Consider the following 20605-nt stretch of genomic DNA (forward strand, 5'->3'; position numbering starts at 1 on the left):
TAGAGGTTGCAGGTTTGGAAGGTGCTGTTGAAGGAGCCTTGGTGAGTTGCAGCAATGCATCTTGTAGATGGTAGACTCTGCTGCCTATATGTGTCAGTGTGAAGGATGTAGATTTTGATGGTGTTAAGGGGGATGCCAATCAAGCAGCCTGCTCTGTCCTGGATGGTGTTGAACTTTCTTGAGTGTTGTTGGAGCTGCACTCGTCCATGTACCACACTCCTGACTTGTGCCTTGTAGATGGTGGACAGGCTTTGGGGAGTCAGGAGGTGCGTTACTCTCCACAGAATTCCCAGCCTCTGACCAGTTCTTGTAGCCACAGCATTTATATGGTTAGTCTCGTTCAGTTTCTGGTCAATGGTAACCCCCCAGGATATTGATGATAGGAGATTCAGCAATAGTGATGCCATTGAATGTCAAGGGGTGATGGTTAGATTCTCTCTTGTTAGAGATGGTCATTGCCTGGTACTTGTGTGGTGCAGATGTTACTTGTAGCTTATCAACCCAAGCCTGAATGTTGTCTAGGTCTTATGGCATACAGGCATGGACTGTTTCAGTATCTGAGGAGTCATGAATGCTGATGAACATTGTGCAATCATCAGTGAACATTCCTATTTCAGACCTTATGATGTAATTTAGACCATTGATGAAGCAGCTGAAGATGGTTGGGCCAAGCACACTACCCTGAGTAACTCCTGCAGTGATGTCCTGGAACTGAGATGGTTGACCTTCAACAACCACAAACATCTTCTTTTGTGCTAGTTATGACTCCAGTGGAGAGCTTTCCCCCTGATTCCCGTTGACTCCAGTTTTGCTAGGGCTACTTGATGCCACACTTGGTCAAATGCTGCCTCGATGTCATGGACAGTGACTCTCACCTTGCTTCTTAAGTTCAGCTCTTTTGTCCATGTTTGGATCAAGGCTGGAATGAGGCCAGGAGCTGAGTGAACCTGGTGGAACCCAAACTGAGTATCAGTGAGCAGGTTATTGCTGTGTAAGTGCCACTTGATAGCATTGTTGACGACACTTTCCATCAATTTGATGATGATGATCAAGAGTAGACTGATGGGCGGTAATTGGCTGGGTTGGATTTTTCCTGCTTTTTGTGGACACAACATGTCTGGTCAGTTTTCCACATTGCCAGGCAGATGTCAGTGTTATGGCTGTACTGGTGCAGCTAGTTCTGCAGCACAAGTCTTGAGTACTATTGTCTGAATGTTGTCAAGGCCATTGCCTTTGCAGTATCCAATGCCTTCAGCCATTTCTTGATATCATGTGGAGTTAATCCGTTTGTCTGAAGACTGGCATCTGTGATGCTGGTATCCTCAGGAGGAGGCCGAGATGGATCATCCACTCGGCACTTCTAGCTGAAGTTGTTGCAAATGCCTCAGCCTTGTCTTTTGCACTGATGTGCTGGGCTCCTCTATGATTGAGGAGAGGGATATTTGTGGAGCCGCCTCCTCCAGTGAGTTATTTAATTGTCCACCACCATTCACAACTACATGTGGCAAGACTGCAGAGCTTTGACCTGATTTCTTGGTTGTGGGTTTGGTTAGCTCTGTCTGTCACTTGCTGCTTATGCTGTTTGGCACACAAGTCGTCCTGTGTTGTAGCCTCACCAGGTTGACATCTCATTTTTAGGTATGCCTGGTGCTGCTCCTGGCATGCCCTCCTGCACTCTTCATTGAACCAGGGTTGATCTCCCAGCTTGAAAGTAATGTTAGAATGGGGGGATATGCCAGGCCATGAGGTTACAGATTGTGGTTGTATACAATTCTGCTGCTGCTGATGGTCCACAGCACCTCATGGATGCCCAGTTTTGAGTTGCTAGGTCTGTTTGAAATCTATCCCATTTAGCAAGGTTTTAATGCCACACAACATGATGGACGGTATCCTCAATGTGAAGACAGAACTTGGTCTCCACAAGGACTGTGTGATGGTCACTCCTACCAATACTGTCATGCACAGATGCATCTGAGACAGGTAGATGGATGAGGTACAGTAGGTTTAACCCTCTTGTTGGTTTCCACCACCTGCTGCAGACCCAGCCTAGAATCCTTCACTGACCGAGCTGGCCAAGTGCTAGTGGTGCTACTAAGCCACTCTTGGTGATGCACATTGAAGTCCCCTACTCAGATCACATTCTGCACTCTTTCTATCCTCAGTTCTTCCTATAAGTGGTATTCAACATGGAGGAGTACTGATTCATCAGCTATGGGGGTGGGGGGGCGTAGGCGGGGCAGTACGTGGTAATCAGCAAGAGGTTTCCTTGCCTATGTTTGACCTGATGCCATGAGACTTCATAGGTTCCAGAGTCGACGTTGAGAATACCCAGGGCAACTCCCTCCTTCCCGACTGTTTACAGCTGTGTCACCACCTCTGGTGAGTCTGTCCTGTCTGTGGGGCAGGACATATCCAGGGATGGTGGTGGTGGTGTCTGGGGCATGGTCATACTCATAGAATCATACCTCACAGACAATGTCAGGCCTTTGCTTAATTAGTCTGTGGAATAGTTCTTCCAATTTTGGCACAAATCCCCAGACGTTAGACCTGCAAAGCCCTCCTTATTGTGTTTGCCATTGTTGTTTCTGGTGCCTTGGTTGATGCCTGGTGACCTGTCCGGTTTCATTCCTTTTTGTAGACTTTGTAACAGTTTTGGTACAACTTAGTAGCTTGCTAGGCCATTTCACAAGGCATTTAAGAGTCAACCACATTGCTGTGGGTCTGGTAAGGTAAGGAAGGCAGATTTCCTTCCCATATTAGTGAATGAGATGGGTTTTTACAACAATCAACAATGGTTTCATAGTCACTGTTACTGAGACAAGCTTTTTAATTCCACTTGTTTCACTGAATTTAAATTCCACAATCAGCTGCCATGGTGGAATTCGAACTCATGTTCCCAGAGCATTATCCTGGGCCTCTGGGTTACTAATCTGGCGACATTACCACGATGCTACTGCCTCCTGCTAGAGCAGAAGTCTTCAGTAATATTGCCTTGGGATCTGGGTGTCCTAGGACATGAATCACAAAAAGTTAGTATGCCGGTGCAGCAAATGATTTGGAAGGCAAATGGAATATAAAAGTAGGGAAATTTTATTGCAGTTGTACAGGGCCTTGGTAAGCCCACGTCTGGAGTACTGTGTACAGTTTTGGTCTCCTTATTTGAAAAAGGATTTAATTGCGTTAGAAGCAGTTCAGAGAAGGTTCACTTGACTCATTCCTCGGATAAAGGGCTTATCTTATGAAGAAAGGTTGAACAAGTTGGTCCTTTACCCATTGGAGTTTAGAACAATAAGAGGTGATCTTACTGAAAAAATGTAAGATCATGAGGGGAATTGATGGATTGGTTACTGGGTGAATGTTCCTTCTTGAGGGGAGACTGGAACTCGGGGACACCGTTTAAGAATAAGACGTCACCCTCTTAAGACTGAGATGAGGAGAATATTTTTTCCCTGAGGGTCATTAGCCTGTGGCATTCTCTTTCCCTGAAAGCAGTTGAGGTTGGGTCATTGAACTTATTCAAGGCTGATTTAGATGGATTTTTGATAGACAAAGGTTATGGGGTAGACAGGAAGGTGGAGTTGAGCCCACAACCAGATCAGCCATGATATTATCGAATGGCAGATGTCCTGTTTTATCTTTACACTACCTTCAAATTATGATTTTTTCCAGAAATCTCAACTCAAACCTTATACTCAAAACTTTGGAATATTTGAATAAACTTTTCCTTTAATCTAATATGGGGCTTTCGACTCTAAAGTGCTCAATTACCCACACAAAAGACAATTCAGGGAAGGAAACACATTAAAGCTCACATACAAATGCTTCCTTGCACACAAACAAACACATAGATAAACGTATGTATCGATACTCCTATAATATTGAACTTAACTCTAAACGAAGCTTCAAGTAGCAGTGGGGGGAAATAAAGGGATCTTGAAGGCTCCACCTTTAGAGACCTTCAAACTGACGAAAGCTCACATTTTCTCTGCTGCTGCTTGTCAATTGCTCATTAACCCCCTAGAGGTACCCTTTCTCTCTCTCTCTCTCTCTCTCTTCAGCACAAACAGCTCTTTTAACTTAGATCAATTCATTTTTTTAAGTTACAGAAAATTCAGTAGCGGAATATCTACTTCCCTTAAAACATATTATAAGCGCTCAATTCTGTCCGATTAAAAGTTCCAGCTGGTGGGAAGCTCTCTCCTTTACTCTGAGTCCATTTAATCCAATCAGAAACATATTGGACAATTTCAGGACCGTAATGGACATACATATAAGCATTTGGGGTTCCCTTCAAAGGGGGAACCTGGAGTTTCTCTGATGTCATATTTCCCATTTTACTTAATAATATACACAAAAGAAAACACAGAAATTGCTTACTTTTCACCTCCAGGACTCCTGGGTACTACTACTTTTTTACCTCCATCCATTTTTCATTCCGTTTTCTTGTCCATCTTCAAAGTTCCTGATCTGGGCTTTGGTTTTGATTTGTTTTTCGAAACCCGTGGAACCGGGGAGGCGGCAAATGCCGCTCTGCTGTTACGACTTCCCATTATATCTAGAAAGGAAACACAATTAACAGCACAGCGTGTTTTCCTACCCTATGCGCTCACCGGTGTTTAAGAGTTCCTCAACAAGTCTTCCAGTTCCTTGGGTCTTTCTTATGGTCGGTAGCTACCCTTTTATATGCCATCCCCCTTTCAGCTGGGACGCTAATTCACTGCAATCTCCCCTTCAGCTAGGATGCAGTTCGTATTCTCCCCAACTTAGGGAGTAGTTCCTCCCTGTCTCCGTGAGGGTTCTTTTTAGAGATCCGACGGCCTAGGATTTCAGTCACCTCTCCAACTTAAGAGGCTACTGGACTTCAGTCGGATCCCATCCTCGTCGCCAATTTGTCGCGGAAAACGGAGTGAACACTCAGACCCAGGAGGTTTGTCTTGGAAGCCTTTATTGAATCGTAATATCACGGAGAGCCCAGCAGCATACATTGGAGCTAGCCGGCACTCTGAGGAAGCATCAGAGTACACACATAGTTATAACATTGAAATTTTATCTTTGGCATGCATACAATTGTTCTGTCTTAGTTTATAATTATGCAAAAACCTTGAGTAGTTACACAAAACCTTGAGTAGCCCATCTGGCGACAGACAACAGATAGCATGACTAGGCCCTGTCTCATGTGCTGATAATAGACATCCTAACTTTGTTTCAAGGACTCTTGGTAGTTTGTTTATGATACTTGTTTTTCTTCCTTCACAATAGCTGACAGCGCAGGTTTGTCTGCTACTGGTGCAAGGAGACTTCGTTGTAGTATTCCACTATGGTTTAACCACTTAACCCTTTGTTAACCTGTAGATGTATTTTATTCTCCCACAGCAGAGCAGGCTCGATGGGGCGAATGGCCTACTCTTGCTCCTAGATCCAATGTTCCTATGTTGTCAGAGCCCATAGCCTTTCCCTTTAGCCATTTCTTGATATCAAGTGGATTAAATTGGCTGAAGACTGGCATCTGTGATGTTGGGTACCTGAGGACAAGGTCAAAATGGATCATCCACTTGACACTTATAGCAGAACATGGGCGCAAATGCTTCAGTCTTGCCTTTTGCACTGAAGAACTGGGCTGTACCATCATTGAGGATGGGCATGTTTGTGGAGCCTCCTCCTCCCATTTGTTGTTTAACTGTCCATCACCATTCACATTTGGATGCATCAGGACTTAATATTTTAGAAAATACATTTATTAATGTTTCTGAAAGCTTGTGCAGAATGGTATCACATCTCCAGTGTCAATGAGATCAGTCAGAAATAAAACTCATGGTGGTGACAGTCAGAATACAAAGAATTAAAGGAAATGTCAATTTTAATCAAGCTGTTTATTTGTTACTGATATTTTTATAATGCAAAGAAACTAATTGATAGCTGACTTTGTTTATATTTCTGGTATGTTCAGGGGTCACCATAGAATTCGACCATATGATGTTAACCAGTTCAACAGAAGATTTCTGTGCCTGATAAACATTACAGGATATTGAATATTCCATCTACTTTGATACCGCCATAGTTGGTGCAAAATGCTGCTGGCGCTTACAAATTAATATCTCCCTTACCATCTGACGCGCTGAGACTGAACAATGATATGGCTTTCTAATAAGTATTATATTTATATTGTAGTTCGTCAACTACCTATACAGTATATGTATATAGATAGTTTGTATATGGTATAACACAGATTAAATTTGAGACCCAGTAATGAGAAAGTGATGAGAATTGCTTCCAAATTGGATCTTTTTTCCCAGTCAGCAACTAGGAAATGTACTTCTTTTCATTTCTACAGGTTACTTTGCACTCTAGATCTCCCATTCTATGAATAATAGAATTATAAATTTTACTCAATAGATTAAGCACATTTAGCCTACTTCAAGAAATTATCCACTTAGTCCCAACCCCACTGAAGGTAAAATAGTATTGTGGGTTCATCCGTGGCTATTGGTCAAGGGTGATCAAAGCCCAACAGTGGGCCAATGACCAATAACACATTGCATTTATATAGCAGCTTAATATTAGAAAGCTGGCTAGGGATCAGGAGCAAACCAGTGCTGGAGGACTGGGAGCCACTGTACATTATCAAGGACAGCACTGACCTATGATCTAGCTGGAAATCCTAGTAGGCCCTTTTCTGCTTCTAGTCTGATCTATATGCTGGACTGTTGCCAGAATCCAGATTTCTGATTGGATGAGAGACAGGAGTTCAGGAAATTCTGGTATGAGGAAGCCCTGCTCCCATTGATTTTTATTTAATTGCTACAGGCCCCTTGTGTACTCCTATTTTTCAGGGTGGAGACTTGACATTTCCATATGCCATCTGAATTTGCATGCCTACATGGCCTATTATGTCCAACTGGCACTGCAAATGCACCACTGATGTTTGGGCCTGTTGTGTCAAAAGCTTTGCTGGTTCACTGTCTTTCAGTCACCTCAGTATAGGTGCTACTTAATGCAATGCAGCTGCACCCACTGAGGTGCTAATGAAGTCTTCCAACTGAATAAAATTAAGACTTAAACTTGCAATCTTATGATTGTAACGGTTGTTGTTCAATTCAGTTCATCAATTTCCTGTGCCACTCATTCAGTGTTGTATAGACTTTTTAACTGTCAGTAATCTTTTGATATATAAGCAAGTTTGAAAAAATAAATTTTCTCTTGTTACTTTTCTTTCCTGTTTGGACAGGGAAATTACCGCTTCATGAAGCTATTGCTTAGTCGACATGCCAACTGGATGCAGAAGGATCTTGAGGAGATGACTCCACTTCATTTGGCTACTCGCCACAAAAGTCCTAAGTGTTTGGCTTTGCTACTAAAATTTATGGCTCCAGGAGAAGTGGATACCCAGGACAAGAACAAGGTATTGGAGATGCTATAATAGGAATTATGTTAAAAAACAAATATTTATAATATTGTTTACAGTGCTATCATGGAGCTATGCTGGAGGTAGATGTATATTGTGCTCAAAAGAACATATTTTTCCATGAAAGTTCAACTTTCCATTTTACCTGGCAAAGATTCTACTTCTGGTTTAATTTATAGAAAATCAGTGTTTTTTTTTAATTTGTTTCCCAGGAAGAAATCATCCTAGATTTGCGCAAGGTGCGGCAGCAGGCGGGAAAAAGGACATTTTACCCGCCGGCTATGATGGCGGCTTTCCCATTCCCCAGCACATCCCGCCTCAATAATATATCATTCCTGTGAAACATGCTAGATCACTGGCGGGGTGGCCTCTGATTCGCCTGTCCTTCCCCGCCGTCACCTCGGGCCTTCAGTAATCCGGGTGCCATATTTAAAGGGCGCCCCTGCACTGAGCTAGTTCTCTCTAAGGCATTGGAAGCTGCTGGAAAGTCATGGCTGCCAAAGAGAGGAAACATGCTGCCCCCAAATTTTGCAACCCTGCCCTCGGGCACCTAATGGACACTGTGGAGGCCCACCGTGAATTCCTCAACCCCTGCTCTGGGTGAAGACCAGCAAACAAGGTCACCAGTTCAGCATGGGAGACGGTGGCAGTGGTGGCCAGCGCTAACACCCTGCAATAGAGGACAGCCACCCCGTGCCAAAAGAGGGTGAGTGATCTCCTCCATTCTACCAGGGTAAGTCACTCTTCTCATCACTTTCAACTCTCACACTCGCAAGCCCATCACATCCACAGGGACCCCACTCACTGCCAGTTCAAAGGACCATTCACTCCCTCACACACACCTTCATCTGCCCTGTGGATCATGTCCTCAACCTGTCCATGGACTCACCACCCACACGTGCCAGGCATCCTTATTATTTGGCCTGCAGGTGACCTGGTTACAATCTCTCCATCTGTATTCATGCAGGACAAGCTGGCACACAACAAAAGGGAGAGGTCGCAAACTGATGGAGGAATGCCTGACATTGAGGTCCTCACATACTTTGAAAATAGAGTCAGCCAGTTGGCAGGCACTGATTTGGACCATTCCTGTGCTGATGGTGAGGTCGTTAGTGCTCAACCAAGTGAGGATCCAGCAGTGCAATATTCATCAGACTGTGAGTCAGTTCCCCGTTCCACAATACCTTACTATGCACTAATTGTCTCTCCTTGCATTAGCAGGCATGCCTGGGAAGCAGCCAAGGGGATTCATGATCAAGGTCCTCAACTCAAGCCCCGAAGGCACCTCAGAAGAAGAATCTGATGACAACCTAATTGAAGACCCATCACAGCGCTCACCTACAGAACAGTGGAGAGACACACACCTCGGTGGGACGTAGTTCTAGAGTAGCTTTGAGGTCATAATCTGGTGAGCATATCGCACTGTCTGATCCACAGCAGGTGGCGGTAGGGACTTCCTAGGTGTCCTGCACTCGAAGGACTGCTGGAAGCCAGAAATCTTCTGAGTCAGATGAGGAGCCTCTGGGCTCGATTATCCCTCAGTTGCTGGAGCTGCATACCCAAATTGCAAGGCACAATAGAGGACTCCGTCTCCCTTCAGTCTGAGGAGATAGTGTCGGCATGCCAATGAACACTGGTAGGATGGCGGCTGCCATGGAGCCCTTGGTCCAGAACATCAGTACTGCACTGCTGTGTGGGCTGTACTCCATGGCTGATGCCATAGTTGGCCTCCAAAGTCAACGTGAGAGGGATGCAATGCATCTCATCTTGCTCAAGTTTCCCCTTCTCCTCAAGGAGTCGGCCGGGGACCCTTGGGCACCCATAGGGAGGAGGACCAGCAGGTGCACATCCCGGGGCCATCCACCCAGGTGACTCAGGAGTGTCCGGCCGATCCAAATCCCCACTTCCTGTGACCTCAACAGCTCCAACTTTGCAGGCTGAGGAGGGTACCACTGCCACACACCAGGATGCTGATAGCAGGCCGGGGCCCTCCAGAGGAGGCCCGTCAAGGTCATCACAGACAGGGCTTGGCAGTCAGCAGGCTGCTTCCACCTCTGCTGTGGATGTCGGGGGAGCACCAAGACATAGGGGAAGTGTTAGGAACGTTAAGAAGATGTTGTTGCACAGCCTGGACGCAGATGCTAATCACTTGTACTTAATTTTCATTATTGAGAATAAACTCCCAAGAATGTTTCCTTGTCTATGGCTCCTTGTTATGACGAGCAGATGCGCAGATAAAGGCAGGTGTCTCAGTCCAGGGCCTATTACCTGTGCAGTGTGTAACTTTCAGACCAAAGTGATAGGCTGGCTTAACCCTCACTTGACACATCAGTGATGCCTGCACCTTGATGGTGCTGGTCATTGTTCCCAGAATGTCATATGCAGGGGTCACAGAGTTCCGTTGTTCTCTCTGTGTGCTCTCAGTGCCTTTGAGGTGGGGCTGGCCCCCCATCTCTTCCGCATCTGTAACCAGTGATACTGTGCTTCTGAAAAGGACAGGTGCTGAAGGCTGACAAAGGATCAGGTGCATTTAAAGTTTCACGGCTGCGTTTCCATGATATGACGCTGATCACAGAGCGCAAGCGAGCTGCCTTAAGCTAGATAGGAGTCAGACATTCACAAAGGCAATGTTAACACCTATGGAGTGTCTTCACTACACGTCGTCATCATCCCTGTGGAATCCAGCGACTATTAGGGCCTCTGCTGCGTCTCCATGACATGGGTTTAGCACTGAGGGTATATGTACTGCCATCAGCCACACAGGAGTCAAATGTTCACAGATGCAAGGTGAGGATGTCAGGACTGTCCTCACTGCATCTCATCATCATTAACCTCAAATTTTGTAGCTATGTGGGCCTCCAGAGCGCATATACCTCATCTGGCTAGTGCGATGGCCTCATCATTGGCATCTCCTTCGACGTCCTCCTCATCAGACAATACGTGCAGCTCCTCCAACTTCTCCTCAGCCAGGTCCTCCCCCCTTTGCAGCGCCAAGTTGTGGAGCGACGCAGCAAGTGGCGATGATGCATGACACCCTTTGAAGACTGTATTGCAGTGTTCCACCAGACCTGTCGAGGCACCGGAACCTCATTTTCAAAATACCTATAGTTTGCTCCACCAAAGTCCTGGTCGTGACATGAGCCTCATTGTACTGTCACTCCGTTGCAATCTGAGGCTGCTGCACAGGCATCATCAGCCATGTCCTCTGTGGTAGCCCTTGCCCCTGAGGAGCCAACCCTGCAGTCTCCCTGGACCCTGGAAGATGTCAGGGATCTGAGATCTGCTAAGGATGTAGGAGTTGTGGATGCTTCTTGGGAATCATACATAGACGTGCAGGATGTGTTTGTGGTGGTCGCACATAAGCTGAACTTTCAGTAAGTGGAAGCCCTTGCAGTTGACGTAGTTCAGCTTATGATTGGCTGCAAATGTATTAAAATGAAGTTCCCATAAGACCATAAGGCATAGGAGCAGAAATTAGGCCATTCGGCCCATCGAGTCAGCTCCATCATTCAATCATGGCTGATAAGTTTCTCAACCCCATTCTCCTGCTTTCTCCCTGTAACCTTTGATCCCCTTACCAACCAAGAACCTAAATCCCAATATCTGGCAGCGGTAAACGTGGCCCACCATTGATGGGTGGAGTGGGCAGTTGCAAACTGGTTTCACGACAGTGTAAAACTAATTTTTGGCCTTCTCACCATAATGTCCCCACCCTGCCCGCCATGATGCTCGACGCCAACGAGGTCTCTGCACCTGACAAAATTTAATGAATTCATGTCCATGATTTTGTACATCTCACCAGCATACTCATGTTTTTACGACCCCCTCTCCCCAACCCTTAATGGCAGATTCAGAGCAGCACCTGTACATTCTGTGGTCAGATCAGCTTTGTAAGACCATTTGTAATTTCTTCCAATTCTGTACATATATTTAGCTGGGCATCCTATCTACTTATTTCTGTTTGTTTTAATGGCAGGAACGTATTCTTCAATGCAACAAGTTGTAAACTTGCCTATTGTAACTTTAATGAAGTAAGTAAAATATGCAGTTTGTTAAATGTGCGAGGTTGGCTCAATTAGTAGCACTCTCTTTTTTGAATCAGTAGTTTGAGAGATCAAGCCAAAATACCATGAATATACATGAATATATAATGGCTGATGTTTCAATGCAATGTTGAAAGTTGGAGTTAAGTTTGCACTAAAGTCCTTGTAAGCAGTAACAGTGATGTTATTAAAACCATTGTTTTATTGGTTGTTCAACCAAAAAGAAACAGCAAATTTGGAGCAAATTTCTCAACTTTCTCCTGACAATGACAGTCAGATGTACTGTAATAGATGCTTAGGAAATGAGTGGTTTAATTTAGAATATGCATATCAGAAGAACCTTTGGGAACTGTTGACCTCCCACCCAGCTTTAAACTCTCACTGTTGGTAAGAATAGTTAGGGTCTTCAGTCTTGAAATAGAAACTAATTGCATGAATAATTTTTTTAAAAACTTCATGTGGTAATTAGGAATATTAATATTCTAATAATGCTGATTCTGAAGTCATTTGAACAAAGCTTTGATATTAAGAAAGACGGTGAGCTACAAGAAAACAACTGTATGATGATATTAATCACTCTTGTTGCTATACACTAAAGAACTGTGAACTATCCAGGTACTGCGTGAGAGATCCTACAAGAGTTGATGGAAATTCATAATGATTAACATCAGCTGGTATGACAAAGACATCAACGTGGAGATTTTAAAATGCTAGAAATGAAGCATATAATTTAATGGCTATCCTTTAAGACAGGGAAACCTAGATTTTCTGATCAATGTTATTTTAACACTGGAATTAAGCTGTTGTTTTAAGGAGGTTAATGCTGTTATTAAAATAATGGCAATCTCAAAATCGTGTTGGAGCAGGAAAGTGAATAGAGCATACAAATGAATTTCAATGGCAACAACTTGGAATTTATGTAATTCCTTTAATGTAGTAAAATGTCCTAAAGCACTTCACAGGAGCACTGTTAAACAAAATTTGACACTGAGCTGCATAATGAGATATTAAGGCAGATGAGAACAATATGGCCATTCCTTCATTGGTGTACTAGCACCAGATGGATTACAGCAGTTCAAGAAGGTGACTTACCTTCTCAAGGGCATTTAGGGATGGTCAATAAATGCTGGGCTTGCCAGCAATGTCCACATCCCATAAAATAATTTTAAAAATGACCAAAGTTTGATCAAAGAGGTAGGCTTTAAGGAATGTCTTAAATTAAGGAATCTGAAATAAGGCTGTGCTGGTTATAACACAGACAAGATACTCAAGTATCTGCAAATGCAGTTGATGCAGTATAGAAATTGACTGCAATAATTTGTGCTTTTAATTTCATGTGGTAGAACCCAGATGAAAGATAAATAGAGATATCTGGAATCCAGATTAATAAAGCCAGAAAATAAGCTCTAGAATTTGACTTGCCTGACTTGTTTAATGGACTTGCGTTTGTAACCTGTTTCTAGAAATAGGAACATAGGAACCCTTTCTGCCATTTAATGAGGTCATGGCTGATCAATGACTTAACTCCATATACTCACCTTTTTCCCATATCTCTTAATGCCTTTGCTTTAAGAAAAAATCTATCAATCTTATTTTAAACTTCACATAGTTGGCATTATAGGTGGTTAGCAGACTTGGTTGTATTCAATGCAATTTGTTATAGACAAATTGCAATTTTTTTTAGAGCAATTGACTTGTATATATACACTTTCTAAGTATTTGCTTTGTTATAATAATTTGGAGGAAATGTATCAGGAGGTTTTTTTATTTATTCTTTTGTAGCTGGCAATGCCAGTATTTGTTGCTCAAGCCTGATTGCCTTTGAGTTGAGTGGTTTGCAAGGCCATTTCAGAGGGCAGTTAAGAGTCAACCATATTGTATGATTATTTCTTTACATTTATAATTTGTAAATATAATCTATACATCACACTTGAGGGATCTCATCATCAAGCAGAGAATCAGCTTCTGTACATAGGTTGACAAATTACAGCCCTTGCCTCAAGACGACAACTTTTTCTGTATTTTCAGACTGCCCCATTTTAAACTGTGGATGGGTTAGAATTTCTGCCAGCTGAATTTTGGAAACACCAAAACCATTATTTTCAATTCCTGTCATAAACCCAGGTCCTTTGTCATTGACACCATTTCCCTAACTCCACTCCCCACCACCCCCCACCTTGGCAGCCAAACTCCCCAGCTACTTGTTGAAGTTGAGTCAGATTGTGTAAAATCTCGGCATCCTGTTGAACCTCCAATTCAATATCGAATTCCATATCCTGCTCACCACCAAGTTCACTTTCACCTTAGAACATTCCTCCATCTACCCATACCTCTGCGCCTGCATCAGAACCTTTACTCACACTCTTGTCATTTCTGGATTCAATTTTACAAATTAGCTTCTTTTCAACCTCATCACCACAAGATCCAAATTATACAAACAGCTGTCTGCTCTCCTGCATTAAGTCCATTTTCCGATTACCATCCTGACTATGCTGGCTCCTTGAACACAATGGGTGGAATTTAAAATACTCATCTTCAAATCCCTCCATGGCTTCACCCTGTCATATTTCCATGGACTCCTGAATCCTTATATCAATGCTGTAGACCTTCCCTTGGCTCTAGCCTTTTATCTGTTCTTTTGACTTTTTGCCGCAACTTTGGTAATAGAACCTTCAGCTGCTTTGGCCCTACTCTCTAGATTTCTCTCCTGAAATCCTCTTTTATTTTCACATTTAAAAGGATTCTTAAAAACTATATTTTTAGATGCCATATTCATTAGGGGTGAGTTTAGATGGCCACCAGCCCCCTTTCCCATCCTCACAAAATAATAAAAATCCCATCCTTGGTGTCAGCATCAAGAATTCATAGAATAATGTGATGCAGATTAAAGCATCTTGCGCCATACTTCAACAATATGTTTCCATCCTCACCTCAGATAGTGTCACAAAACTACCATATTTTTCATAATATTATTGTGGGATATTGTAAAGTAGGCGTGTGTGTGTGTGTGTGGTTCTGTGTGTGGCTGATTTAGTTAAATTCGAGACGTATAGACTGCAAGGTTGAAATTATCAAAAGAGTTAGGTGTAAGAGGGCATTTGAAATGCTAATGAGCCGGATAGAGTGAGCAGATAGGATGTGAATAAAATTTGCATTTTTAGATAAGGGGAAAAGTTGTTGGATTTTCAAAGAGACATGATAAGGTTTTTACAACTGGCAAGATAAATAGTGCAGGATTATTATGTTGATTTTTCTCAAAAGTGCTGACTATAAAGACAACATAAAAGATTTTTATATTATGGAAAAAGCAAATTCCAAAAATATGGGGAACAATGGGATTTACAAATCAAAGAGGGAGAAATATATTTAAGGAAGGATGGAAGACTGTGTGGGTGTGGCTGTGCCATGTGGCACAAATGTACACCATGTGAAACAGACTTGAAGAAAAGCCTCTGCTGTTCCAGTAACCAAAGTTGTGTTAAAAGTCACTGTCAAGTGGGTGCTTATGGTAACCTTGCTGGATTGTTTCTATAAATTTAAATATCTATTTTGGATTGTTGGCTTAAAGGGGGTGTGTAGTTGGGAATCTGGTTAATTAGGAATTTTAGGAACTGTTATAATATTAAGTAACTGTGATCTTATGTGTGTGTTTTATTCTTTTCTTTTGTTAATAAATGTTTCAGCTTAATTTTTTAAATCTCTAGAGATGTTAGTGGACTCATAACTTCTGAATTCAGTGCACAAACCTTCTCATAATAAACACAAATTGCAAAACCGTTGTGATAGCGTGGCCAAGCTTCCCTTGTGGATTTGGTCAGCCTGGCAAATACCACCTGCCATATCATAACAATAGCACCCTTTTTGTATCAGTATGGCATTTTTTTTCAGTTCATATACTAACCATCCTCAGGCTATCTGAAAAATGTTGCCAATTAGGGCAGAAGTAAGAGCAGTTTTGTGCTGTAGGCTCATGACTACTGTGAACTCATCAAGACTATCCAAACTCATTTGACATAGGATCTTCATACCTAACAGATGGGAGGGCACTTTCATCCCATCAATCAGGACTGGATTTGAAGCTGGGTTGCAAAAGCCATTTTATACTCCATTGTAACACTCAGTTCACATGAAAATTATGTTCTCCGACGTGGATAGAATCCTGTATATGAGAATTTATAAGCAAACTGAAACACAGCGGCTAAATTTGATGCAAATGAGATCAAATAGTACACAAGGAAAAAGTTAAAACAACCACAAACATATTCTTCTGTTGATATAATTAGAGCATTTATAATGTCAGAACTATATTTAAAAAGATATAGTCGGTCAAATATTGCAATCTGTTGGTAGATCAAAATTTCATGCTACTACTAGACATGAGACAAAGCATGTGCAGTAAACAAATATAGTTCAGATTGATTATTTTTATTAATTTCTTGTTGTAGGGTATTTGTACTCAAAGCTACAACAGTAATGCAAATATGCTGAGGTATAACTAATCATTCACTGATTTCATTTAAATATAACCAACTGCAAAATCTTTAACAGTGGGAATACAATCAAAACAATTATTTCCATATTAGATCATTAGAGCTGCAGCTAGAGCATGTTGAGCCTGAAAGAAAAACCAAAAATTTAATTGAAATATCATGCAGCCAAAAAATTGAGACCCAATAAGAATTACATTGATAGATCTATTTATAACGTTGGCTGAGTAGACTGGTGACCTCTATCTCTTTCTCTACAGATACTATTGATGACATTATTACCAATTTTATATATCCTTTTAATTTTTAAAAATCTTTTCTTCTTCTTGTCTCATCCCTGTGCATCTAACTAATAACATATTTCCTGTGTACATAATCTACACCCCGGCCTCTGCTAATGCTATTCTTAGATTGGCAATAGAAAGTGCATTATGGTTTGTCTGGATCGAGTTCATTTCCTAAATTTTACCTTTCTCTTCCTGCTTATACACACCTGATCTTCATTCAATATCTCCATCTAACAGAACAGCTAAGATTGACAACTTGCTTTCTCACTCAGTTATTATGGTAGAACACTAATATAGAAGTGTTAATTTTCTTGAGCTAAAAAATACAGTAACCTGGTATCTGCAAGCTCAATTTTCCTGTTGTTAATTTTTGTAGCAAACAGCGTTACATTGGAGTGCCTACTACAACCACCCAGAACATGTGAAACTGCTAATAAAACACGATTCCAATATAGGCATTCCTGACATTGAAGGCAAAATCCCACTCCATTGGGCTGCCAGTAACAAAGACACTACAGCCATTCACACAGTGAAATGCATTCTGGTAAGCATGGTGGTTCAAACTCTCCTGCGGTAACTGAAGACAATAGAAATTAGAACTAATAGGAGTTCTGCTGTATTGATGTAGCATCATAACTTAAGTCTATTAATAATTCAATGTCGTTTTGCACTTTAAAAAATTAACTAACTAGTAAATTGAATTAAGCAACTGGAATCAAACGACATAGGGGACTTTTTCATTCAATTCAAATTTAAATAATTTAGTAATGTGAATTATGAACTTTGTGTTATCATTAGATTGTAGATCGATCTGCGCATGTAGCAAATAAGGATTAACTCTATCTATATCGTCCAACGTTGTGATTTCTATTAATCTGCTTTTCTCACAGAATCAATGCATTGCCTAAAGCATACTGAGCCAGATTTGTGCCTGGGCCTATTTTTGGGCCCAGAATCATCACGAACCAGAATCATCACGAACCAAGACCAATGTCAATAAGTGGTCCTTGGGCCTCACCAACATACTTGGGTTGCACAAGCAGCTCACCCAAGAAAAAAATCAGCTCACTCCCATCAGCCTTCAGATAAGTTCAGGTTGAGGGGTGGTGGTTAGAAATGGACATGGGGTTGTGGGGCGAAAGACAATTGTGAGGACTATAGAGCCAAGGGAGCACTTTTGCTTTACCTAGCTCCACAGGAAGATTTAAAAAATTAAAAACTTTCATCTGCAACCAGATAATAGTTGAATATGTGAAATGTTTATTAATTGAAATCGTTCAGGTAACTTTTTTAGTCAATTTTATCCATTAGGTGAGAACTTGTATCCTGTACAGTTTACTAGTTATTAGTCTTGGTTCTGAATTAGGAACCATAATAATCTTTTTCTTTCCAGGAACTTCCTATGTTCCTAACAATGCAGTGCTCTGGCCAGTCTGTAAAATGTGCTGTACAGCCTCTGTAGCTGAGCAATCCATTGATAAGACCCCAGCTTGAACCCTTCCCTACAGTACAAAACTGAGGATGGTGGACAGATTTAATGTTTTGAAGAAGAGCACCTCTTTAACTTTAGAAAAACTCAGCAAGTCTGACAGCACCTGCGGAGAGGGATAGAGTTGATGTTTCAAATCCGTATGACCCTTCATCAGAACTAAGACATATAGAAATGAAATGAAATATAAGCTGGTATAGGGGGATGGGACAGGTAGAGCTCGATAGGGGGCCAGTGATAGGTGGAGGCCAAGAAGAGACTGCCAAAGATGTCATAGACAAAAGACAAAGGGGTGTTGACGCCGGTAATATCACTTCTTGGCCTCCCTTTAGATTTCAATTTTTGACTTAAGAATATTTTTTGTGGTAAAATTTATTTTTTCCCTTTGGGTAGATAGTATTAGAATCATAGAATGGATAAAACACAGATTGAGGCCATTTGGCCCTCTGAGCCCATGCCAGTTCACTTGCAAGAGCAAATCAGCTAGTCGCCCTCCACTGCCCTTTCCCCTTTCCCTGTAATCTGCAAATTTTTCTCTTCAGAAAGCCACAATTGAATCTGCCTCCACAACCCTTTCAGACTATGCATTCCAGAACATAACCACTTGCTGCATAAGTTTTTTTTTTGCTCATGTAAACTTGATTCTTTTGCCAATTACTTTAAACCTATGTCCTCTAGCTCTTGAACCTTCTGCCAATAGGAACAGTTTGCCTTTACCAATCCTGTCCAGAGCCTTCATGATTTTGATCACCTCTATCAAATCTCCTTTCAACCCAACTTCTCTAAGGAAAACAGCTTCAGCTCCTCCAATCTATCCACGTAACTGAAGTCCTCTGTCCCTTCTTCCTTGCATCCTCTCTAAAAACCATTACATCCTTCCTAAAGTCTGGTGCCCAGAATTGGACGCAATACCAGTTGAGGCTGAACCTGTGCTTATTAAGGTTCATCATAACTACCTTGCTTTTAAACTCTATCAGTCTGTTTAATAAGCCCAGGATTCCATATGCCTATTTAACCACTTTCTCAACCTGCCCTGTCATCTTCAACAACTTTTGCACATGTACCCCAAAGTATCTCTGTTCTGCAGTCCCTTTAGAATTGTACCCTTTATTAATATTGTGCGCCCTTGCTCTTCTTTCCAAAATGTATCACTTCACATTTCTTTGCATTAAATTTTATATGCCTCGTGTCCGTTATTCCACCAGCCTTATCTGTGTCCCCTTGAAGCCTACCACTATCCTCCTCACAGTTCATTATATTTCCAAGTGTTGTGTCACTGAAAATTTGAAATTGTGCCTTGTACACCCAAGTCCAAGTCACTAATAAAATCAGGAAAAGCAGTGGCCCAAGTACCAACCCCTGGTGAGCACCACTCCATACCATCCTCCAGTCCAAAAAGCAACCATTCATTGTTTCCTGCCACTTAGCCAATTTCAAATCCACTGGCCTCTTGATTCCATGGTCTTCAGATTTGCTGGCCAGCCTATTATGTGGCACTTCATCAAATGCCTTTTGGAAGTCCATGTAGACCACATCAACCCTCTCTGTTAACTCATCAGAAAACTCTATCAAGGTAGTTAAACACAATTTACCTTGAACAAATCTGTGCTGGCTTTCCTTAATTAATCTATACTTGTCCAAGAGACTGTTGATTTTGCCCCACGTTATCATTTTTAAGAGCTTTCTCACTATGGGGTTAAACTGACCGGCCTGAATTGCTGGGTTTATCTTTACTCTCTTTTTTGAACAAGGGTGTAACATTTACAATTCTCCAGTTCTTTGGCATCAGCCCCTTAGATAGGAGGATTGGAAGATCATGGCCACTACATATGCAAATTTCCACCCTTATATTCTCAGATGCCACACACTCTGTCTTGGTAGCTTATCAACTTTAAGGTGAGCCAGCCTTCCTAGTACCTAACCTTCATCAACTTTTAGCCAATCTGGTACCTCAATCATCTCTTCTTTCTCCTTTGGCAGCATCCTTTTCCTTGGTAAAGACAGATGCAAAGTACACTATTAACTCTCAGGCATGCCCTCTGCTTCCATGTGTTGTTCTCCTTTTTGATTCCTAATTGGTCCGTACTTCTATTTTCCTGTTTAAATACCTATAGAAGACTTTTGGATTCCCTTTTATGTCATCTGCTTTTCTTACCTCATATTCTTTCTTTATCCTCTTATTTTTTCTCACTCTGTATATTTTATATTCAGTCTGATTCTTACTTCTGTTATCAATTTGACATCTGTCATATGCTCATTTTTTGCTTCATCTACTTCTTTATCTCTTTTGTCATGCAGAAAACTCTGGCTTTGGATGCCCTACCTTTCCCTGTCTTGGGAATGTCTCCTCTTTAAAGGCAGCTGTTATTCAATTACAGTTTTTTCTGTCAATCTTTGATTCTAATTCGTGCAGACCAGATCCATTTTCAGCAGCCCTCCTCCACTTAAATATTTTCACGCTAGATTGCTCCTTCTTATTTTCCTTAGTTCATCTAAACCTTACAATACTATGACCGCTGTTCCCTAAATATCCCCCAATGGACCCTTGATCCACTTCACACCTTCACACCCAGCCCCAACCCCCCCCGCCCCCCTCGCCCCCAACCCCATCCTCCAGAACTAGATTTGGCAATAGTTCCTTTCTCATTGGGCTAGAAACATGATGCTCAAGAAAGTTATCCTGAACACAGTTCAGAAATTATTCGGTCTCTCTACCCTTTACAGTATTACTATCCCAGTTTTATTTGGATGAAGTTCCCCATTATCGCTAGTCCAAAGATCTTACACCTCTATGTAATTTCTTCACAAGTTTGCTCCTCTATACCTTTCTCATTATTTTGTGGCCTATCCAATAGGCCAGTAGTGTAATGACACTTCTATTATTTCTTAACTCTAAG

At 41.8% G+C, this 20605-nt stretch overlaps 1 protein-coding gene across 15 annotated transcripts in view; it reads left to right on the forward strand.

Moving 5' to 3' along the window:
- Positions 1 to 20605, forward strand: part of invs (inversin) — a 429324-nt gene that overhangs the window by 170478 nt on the left and 238241 nt on the right. For 13 of the 15 annotated variants that reach the window (XM_041184776.1, XM_041184778.1, XM_041184775.1 and 10 more), the window contains 2 exons: positions 7217 to 7399; positions 16596 to 16763. In XM_041184776.1, coding sequence (XP_041040710.1) covers positions 7217 to 7399; positions 16596 to 16763 — 351 coding nt within the window. The remainder of the gene's footprint in view (positions 1 to 7216; positions 7400 to 16595; positions 16764 to 20605) is intronic. The other 2 variants (XM_041184783.1, XM_041184785.1) reach the window with 2 other exon arrangements.

The sequence above is a fragment of the Carcharodon carcharias genome, chromosome 3 (genome assembly GCF_017639515.1).
Source record: "Carcharodon carcharias isolate sCarCar2 chromosome 3, sCarCar2.pri, whole genome shotgun sequence".
In the NCBI taxonomy this organism is placed as follows: Eukaryota; Metazoa; Chordata; class Chondrichthyes; order Lamniformes; family Lamnidae; genus Carcharodon; species Carcharodon carcharias.